Source organism: Buceros rhinoceros, unplaced genomic scaffold (assembly GCF_000710305.1).
Source record: "Buceros rhinoceros silvestris isolate BGI_N320 unplaced genomic scaffold, ASM71030v1 scaffold35848, whole genome shotgun sequence".
Classification (NCBI taxonomy): Eukaryota; Metazoa; Chordata; class Aves; order Bucerotiformes; family Bucerotidae; genus Buceros; species Buceros rhinoceros.
The window spans coordinates 36,604-44,605 of record NW_010429195.1 but is presented as its reverse complement, the minus strand read 5'-3'; the positions used below and the strand labels follow the sequence as shown (position 1 = coordinate 44,605).

The 8,002-nt window shown below is 44.7% G+C and overlaps 1 protein-coding gene across 2 annotated transcripts in view; it reads left to right on the top strand.

Annotated features, from left to right (window-relative positions):
- The first annotated feature begins 2,329 nt into the window (after nucleotides 1–2,329).
- MIB2 (mindbomb E3 ubiquitin protein ligase 2) overlaps nucleotides 2,330–8,002 on the top strand; it is a 27,892-nt gene continuing 22,219 nt past the window's right edge. Inside the window, exons 1-2 of one of the 2 annotated variants that reach the window (XM_010142560.1) lie at nucleotides 2,330–2,680; nucleotides 3,135–3,306. In XM_010142560.1, the coding sequence (XP_010140862.1) occupies nucleotides 2,434–2,680; nucleotides 3,135–3,306 (419 nt within the window). In that variant the 5' untranslated portion in view covers nucleotides 2,330–2,433. The remainder of the gene's footprint in view (nucleotides 2,681–3,134; nucleotides 3,307–8,002) is intronic. The other variant, XM_010142561.1, reaches the window with a different exon arrangement.

Below are 8,002 nucleotides of genomic sequence, written 5' to 3'. Positions count from 1 at the left end.
AAGAGCGGTGGGAATGTGCTCAGAGGGAGTGTGGTTTTGCCTGCGTGTAGGTCACGCATTTCCAGGACCAAGGCAGTTCTGGCCTGAGGCTGGTACTCTGCTGTTTGAGTGCTCTGTTGAGCCTGTGTCACCCTGCCCTGCTCTTTGCGGGTAGCAAGATTTCATTCTCCTTTATACTGCAGTGACTTAAATTTTATGGGTTCGTGGCATAGCCTGGAATATTCTTTTATGATGAATAATTTTTTGCAGCTGGCATTGCCTCCCATGAAATGCTGAGAGTTCTGAAGCCTTTGATGTTTCATTCATTCCTGGGGAGAAGGAAAAGGTCCACTGAAAAAGCATTAAATTCTGAAGGTTGGGGAGTGGCACTCCATCCTCCTCCAGAAACCCCTGGGGTATTTGTTGTCTCTTTCTGTAAGCATGCAATTCCTTGTCCCACTGCTCTTACTTCCTCCCCACCTTCCACCAGTTCACTTGGGTGGAACAGGAGAGGGGGTGGTGGTTGTTTTTACGGAAAAGCCATATAGCAAAAACTGTTCTGAGCTTCTGTTTTACCTTTGTGCTGTTGGATGTTTCCATTTGTTTTCTCTGCAGCGGATTTGACTGTCTTGGCTGGTCGATAGCAGCCTTTTAAAAAAGCAGTTCTGCCACTTAGTTAAAGCAATAAATTGTCCATTTTATTCACCTCTGATCTGGAGGAAGAGGGGATCATACAGATCTCAGTAGGCTCCGCAGTGCTTTTTAGAAAGGGTGATTTCTGCTTTCATAAGGACAACAAATGCTGGTGCACCTTAAGCTCAGCGATATTACACCCATCTCCACAAAGGAAGTCTAAATGAAAGTGTTGCCCAAGGCATCTGTTAGTGATGATTTGAACGAGGGATGACATGAAGTCCACAAGGACGTTCGTTTTTGATGTTGCTCTCATGTGACAGGTGTTTGGATGTCACAGTGACGCACAGCAGGAAGAGTCTGAGGCTAGAGAGATGCTAAAGCTGAGCAGAAATCAGGCTCTTCCTGCATGCCAGAACCTTGATTTTTGCATCAAACTACTCCTCCATACATTTAAAAGGGGATGTTTAGCTGGAGGAAGAGTTTATTTTTAGGCCTCGGAGGCTTGAGTTGCATTGTTGCTGCGTGGCAGTGTTAGCAGCACGTCACTTAGCTCAGAGCTGCTCCGTTTGCCCTGTCTGAGTACTCGTCCCATTAGCTTGTCAGCTAAACCAGGTTTGTCAGCCTGCTTTGGACCAGCTCTGTGTCATAGCAGCTGGTAAGATTTGCTGTCCTTCAGGAATCTGCGCTGTTTCACCCTTGGCATTCTGTTGGTGTGGGTTGGGGTTTTTTTTTAATTTTCAGAAAATTTTGGCGGTTATGGATAGCTTGAGAGGAAGAGGGAGACCCAGGGATGCCCAAAGGTAAAACGATGCTACAGTAAATTTTTCCAGAAGTCAAATATTGAAAGCCACACTCCTCTGTCATGTTCTGGTACAGAGGTAAACCAGGCTTTGACAAACTTTGATTTAATTCAAAGCTGTGGATGTGCTGCATCTGTGTGGCATTCACCTCATTTGCCGATTGTCCTGGCAACAGCTGGAAAGCCATCCCAAGCTTTTACTGATCCCAGCACAAATTCGCAGAGCTTGTTGCAGTGAGCAACAACCCTTCCCTCTTCCTGCCGTAGCCAGCGTCGATAAACAGTGGTGAGAGACTGACATTTCTCTGGCATGGGCACTTTCTGTAAAACTGCTGTTACTTTGGGAAAACAGATAAAACATTTCTTTCATAGGCATCTTTAAAACTTCCTGTATCCCAAAATCAAAACCAAACCTGACTTTCTGGGCAAGTAAGACTCAACACTGCAGTGTTTTGTGGTAAGATGCGTATGAAGAGTCTTCCTGAAAAATAGACTAGTGTTGGCTTTTTATTGCTGAAATCATGCTGCTGGTGTTTTCCTGGTCATTTCTTTCAACACTGTTTCCTGTGCTGCTTTGTTTCTTGCCATCGTGCCTCCGGAAGCTGTTGCGCATATTGCTGAATTTGCAATCAAGGGCTGATAACTGGAGTTTGGTAAAGACTTCTTGCCCAGTTCTCTTCCCCATACCCAGTGCTCTGGAATAACTCTTTTGGGTATTGCGCAGATGTTTCTGTGCCTTGGAAGCCTGGCTAGTTTGTGCATCCTTCCCATCTGTGCTAAAGCTGTGAGGATCTCTGTTTTCAGTAAAGAACAGATTTGCCTACTCAGCAGGTCAGGCCTCTTCTGTAGCCAGGTCATTCTGGGGAAAATGTGATGTGCCGAGTGATACTGGTTAATTGTATGTTGTTGTTTTAGGTGTGCTGAACATGCTGCTGCTGATCCTGGATGTGCTGCTGCTGATCCTGCCTGTCTCCAAGAGCCCTGACATGGAAGAATTTTAGGGGTTGCTGTGCGGATCAATGGACGCAGACCCCTATGCCAGCATGCAGGTTGGGATGCGGGTGGTTCGTGGAGTGGACTGGAAGTGGGGCAACCAGGACAACGGGGAAGGGAATGTTGGGACTGTGGTTGAGATTGGTCGGACAGGCAGCCCAACCACTCCAGATAAGACTGTCGTCGTGCAGTGGGATCAAGGCAACAGAACCAATTATCGGACTGGATTCCAAGGGGCTTATGACCTCCTTCTGTATGATAATGCACAGATAGGTAAGTATAGCATGGACGAGCAGCACGAACACTAGCACTGTAAACCCGTCTCCTCTGAGCATACGCAGCACCTGCCTCACCTGCTAGCTGGAGCGTTAAGCTTTTTGCAGTTGCCTGCGGACTGACGCTGAGCAGGGAATGCTCAGCCACTTCATGGCAGTGAAGCTCCAGTTTGCCTCTACACAAAGGCCTTTCTTTCCTACTTACTTATCTGTGAGTCTAACAGTTTTGCTGACTTTGTCGTTGTGTTAGATTCTGGTGTGACTTTGAGCATGAGTCACTTAAGCCATAAAATGAACACTTGATGTTACACCTATCACTTCATATTATATTACTGCATCATCTTCTATACTCACACAGTACATGGTCTTTTTTCGTAGCTCTAAGAGCCTGGTCAGCCTGGTTTCCCTGGATTTTGAGTGGATCTTACCTTCCTTTGCTTTTCTTCTCCTAGGTGTCCGTCACCCTAACATCATCTGTGACTGTTGCAAGAAGCATGGCATACGGGGAATGCGGTGGAAATGCAAAATGTGTTTTGACTATGACTTGTGCACGCAGTGTTACATGAACAACAAGCACGATCTGTCTCACTCCTTCGAGCGCTATGAGACGGCGCACTCACAACCGTAAGTGGTGCAAGTCAGTTAACCACGCTGGGATTTACCAGTCACTGTTCTAGAACAGTGGTCTCCAAACTTGGGCAGTGTGCCCGAGGGGTTATGCAAGATGATCTGCTGAGGCGCAAGAATAACATAAAGTACATGTCAGTATAATTTATAAAGAAAGAAATGTAATATAACTGGGGAGTGCTCACATTTTTTTTACTGATAGGATTGTATGATCAAAAATGTTTGAGGACCACTGTTCTGTAGAATAGTGTAAGGCTGGATCTGGCACTTCTGTAGAGACACTTGAAAAAGACAGCAAACAGAAATCAGACTTTTCCAGAGAAATTAAATTAAGGTGATAATTCAAAATGTTTGTCTGCTCTTAGATGTGCTTTGCTGTTTGCTGTTCTCAGACAACTGGGCGGACACTGGAAGGCTGGCAGGAGTCTTGCACTCCCAAATTGTTGATTTCTTCTCAGGGTCCATACTATTCACTGAAGAACAACACCTCCTCATTTACTTTGCATGCTCACGTTATTGGAAGTGACTGCTACACTGACGCCTGTGGAACACTATCCATCATTTTGTGCTCACTCATGATTTGCCAAAACATGGGGGTCTGTTCTCCTGGCCTGGAAAAAATTCCCATGAAAAGATCACTCCGTATTGCTTCTGTCTGTGGAATGAAAAGTGTAATTACTTTGCTAAAGACAGTGGTGCTGGACTGGCAGGTGTTTTTCCTTCACCTGAGAAGCTCTCCTGGAGTCTGTTACCAGTCAATCACCAGTATTTCGAGTGCTAGTGAAGGGGTAGAGGTCCAAACATGTCCCCCCTGAGCTTTGAGGCTCGTGTTTATCCACCAGATTAAGATGGTTCTTGAGCTTGTGTTAATATGACAAGCCAGCCAGATCCTGTTGTGAAGTGACTTTGTGATTTCATATGTATATCACAATACATACACATATATAAAAGTAGACAGCTATGTTTTTCTCTCTCTTTCCATGAATATCATGGTTAGCTCCAAGTGGTTACTCAGAGTAGCCTGCTTGTGTCTTTCGTTTGAACTCTAGGTACACTCTGCTGTTACCTTCCTCACATTTAAAGAAAAAAAAAAAAAGGCGGGCAACAGTTACTGTGAGAGGCTGCTCATTGCAGAGCAGTACAAATTTCCAGACCTTCACATGGCTTCTCAGGGCACTGCACAGTGCTGCAGTCTCTTGGGCAGCAGGCCAGCTCTGTTCCTTTCCCGACCCTCATCAGGAGCACCACAGAATGCGGTCGTTTATCAAAAGGCAGATTGCTGGGCGCTTTCTCCCCAGCACGCTCATCCTCTGCAGAACTCATTTCCTTTTCTGAGGAATCTGCATGGTCAAAGATGTAAATAGAGCGATTTTTCCTTCCAAGGCTTGTGTCTGACCTGTGTCCAGGCTGCTGTTTGAATTAGGCAGTAGAGTGCGTGTTGTTGCTTGAAAAGAGAGCCTGGAAGGCTGCCAGTAAACTTGCCAGACCTAGTCCTGTCCTAGTGAGTTGTTTGACTTTCACAAAACACTGCAGCACTGCTCTGGAATGTCACCGAGGCACTGGAGGGCTCTCTGGAGGCAGGTGTCTCCTAGAGCAGAAGGTGGTGTCTGATGGTGCTTGCCTCTTCGTGGCTCTTCGGTTTGGTCTTTTCCTAAACACCTTTGCTTTTTTCTCTGCGAGAGTGGTTCATTCAGTGGTTAGAGCAGATGTGATGTTAATTAACTTTTTTGAGTTGATAAAAAGAAGTCTAGACACAGGCCAGAGTCTATGACTTCAAGCGTTCTGTTAAAGTACCAGTGTTCTGGTTTACAGTTCAGTGTGTTCACAGGAGCAATGATCTTCCTAATACCAAGCAGCTAATAAAAAAAGAAAAAGGGTGTGATTGTGTGTGAGACATCAGGGACACAGCATGAGCCTGCCAATGTGGCAGTAGTTTCTGGGAGCCTTGGTAAGGGGTAAATGAAGAAGCAGCAGTACTTGTAACTGGATGATACAATGTGGGTCCTGCGTGGCAGGTATTGAACATAGTCGTGCTGAAGGATGGAGAGGAATTAAACATCCTCAACAACGAAGCTTCCAGCTGGAGAAAGCTGCAGTTTTAAAGATGAATGAAAGGTACAGATTGTGGTTCTTAGAAGTCACTAAGCCTTTGGAGAAAACAGGCTGTCAGAAATTCCAAGATTTCAGCCATTCTGCTGAGCTGGAAGGTAGATGCTGCGCTGTAACTCAGTGCATATGTGGTTTAGGCAAGAACTTTCATCCAGGGAGCTGGCAAACTGGAACAACTTCACTCAGAAACCTCTTGCAGTGCAGGAGCAGGCAGAAGTAGGAACAATGCTGCTTTAAAACAAACACAGCCCTATGATTTGTGGGTCTAGTGTTCTGTAGATTGCTCTGCATTAACCGTTGAATGTTCTGATTAAATAAGAGGTCAAACAAGGGTTGTGGGGGGAGATCATGTTTGGACAGTGCCATAGGGAGGATTTCCTTGGAATAACTGAGGTCTGAGCTGTACAGGCGCATTGCTTGAGGCAACACAGCATCCTTTTCGAAGAACAAAAATTGCATACTTATGACTCACTGGAACTATTGCTTAGATCACTTATCTCAGGGTTTTTTTGCTTGATAAAATAGAAGAGAAAACCTTTGGCAGTTCCCCAAGGACTAAAAAAAAGCTATGTATTTAAAAAGACATGGTAAGTGTTGTGAGCATTTGGGTTTTCCTGAGGTTTTGTTGCTACCCATTCTCATTTGAATGGCTGTGAAACATAGGATGAGTCTCCTTTAGAGATCAAGATTCTCTCACTTCCTTTCTCTGGCAGAGAATAGGTTGGCTCTTTACAGTAGTGTTGCTTTCAAAACCCAGGCAGAGTGCTGTGATGAGCCCACTGGAGTGTTAAGTGAGTCAGAAAGCTTATAAGGGGGGTGGATGGAGAGACAGCCACCAGATTTGACAGCATCCCTTCATCTTGGTTTTGCATAATGGAGGGGCTACTTATATATCATGAATGTAGTCCTTGGCTTACCATCAGTGACTGCAGCTGTTTCACAGAGCTGTCACATCAGCTCGCTCTCTAACCAAAGATCAAGAGCTGGAGTTTCCAGTCCCTTCCTGGTCTCCATTCTTAGTCTGCTGTGAGAGGGCACGACCATGCATCCAATCCTGTAACTGCTCCCGCTGCTGATCCTTTGCTGGAGGAAGCTAAGACCACTAGCAGGACCTTTCAGAGATCACAATGTGATGTCCTTGCCCAGCAGATTGCGGCCAGACCTGCTGCCTGGCACTTTGCAACTAAACCTAGGCAAGACCAACACATAACTGTTTGTAGCAGCTCACTAATCCTGGGATTTAAGAGACATTAAGCCCAGACAGACACTGCAGCGGGTTCCCAATCAGTTTTCTAAAGAGGCTTTGAAGACACCTTTACCTGGAGGCATTTCAGGTCTTAAATGACCTGAGTTTGAACCTCTGGTGGTAGGAAGTACTGATTTTTTAAAAAATCTTTTGCCATTTGAATTAACTTCTTCCTGACATCTGCCAATTGCTGCTGGGTTTTGTTGGTCTGGTTTGGTTTGGCTGTTGTGGTTGTTTTGGGAGAGGCTCTTGTTCTTAGTTTAAAAGGATGGACAGTTCAGTTTCACTAAAGACCTTTTTTTTTGCAATCATGTATCCATTTGCTGGATATTTGCTTAGTAACTGCACGATCAATCAGTGTCTGCGAGCAGGACAGCAAAGCAAAACTCATCAGGTTTATATTAGGGCAAGAATAGTCAGGCACACTCTGGTGAGTTCTGCAAATAACGACCTCCGAGATAATCTTCCTCTCCTACACAATATTAGTGTTATTCAAGTGCAAAAGCAGCAATGGCAGTTTGCGTGCATCACCTTCCCGGGGCTGGTGCCACGTTGGATTTCAGTAGGGGATGTGGTGCACTTTATCCAGGTGTTTTCTAGACTTCACTCACCAGTAAATCACAACCATAATAACTTTTCAAAAGGCTTATTTTTTTTCCCGGAGAACAATGGAGTTGGAGGAGCCAGCGAGGTACACAGGGAAATGTTTTGTGTAATCAAGCCTGAGAAATACAAATATTTTCTCATGTTGTGCTTTCTAGTGTAGTCAAAACACAGTTTGCAGTTACTTTCAGCTGTGATTCCTAAAACAGCTCTGTCCAGTCCAGTTACTGGTTGGATTTCTAAGGCATCAGATACATTCCAAGAACAAGTGCACGCTGTCATTTAGGTGTGCGTGTCAGACCCACGCACGGCAGTTTTAATAATCCACCCTCCCATCTGTGACTGCTCGTTCTGTAAGCCTGATCTACCACAGAGCAGCCGAATGACAACTGCTGGGTGTTTGGTTTCCAGGCAATAAACGGAATGCAGGTTTATTTACTGCTGTAACCACTTCACCTTGTGTTATTTGTGCATTGTCAGGTCAAGCTGCTAGACTAAGAAATTTTGGTCAGTAATATTTTGAATAAAATCTGACTCTTCTGTGATGATGTGTTTGATTCCTAAATTTTTTCAAATGCTTGTGAAGTATGAAGGAATTTACTAATATGAATTTGTCCTATTGATGAATAAACATAATTTTACTTTTTAAAAAACCACCATGATTTACCAGATAAACAACCGAAATATGCCTACTCAAACCCATGTACATTGCAGAAAACTAGGGCATATCCCTAC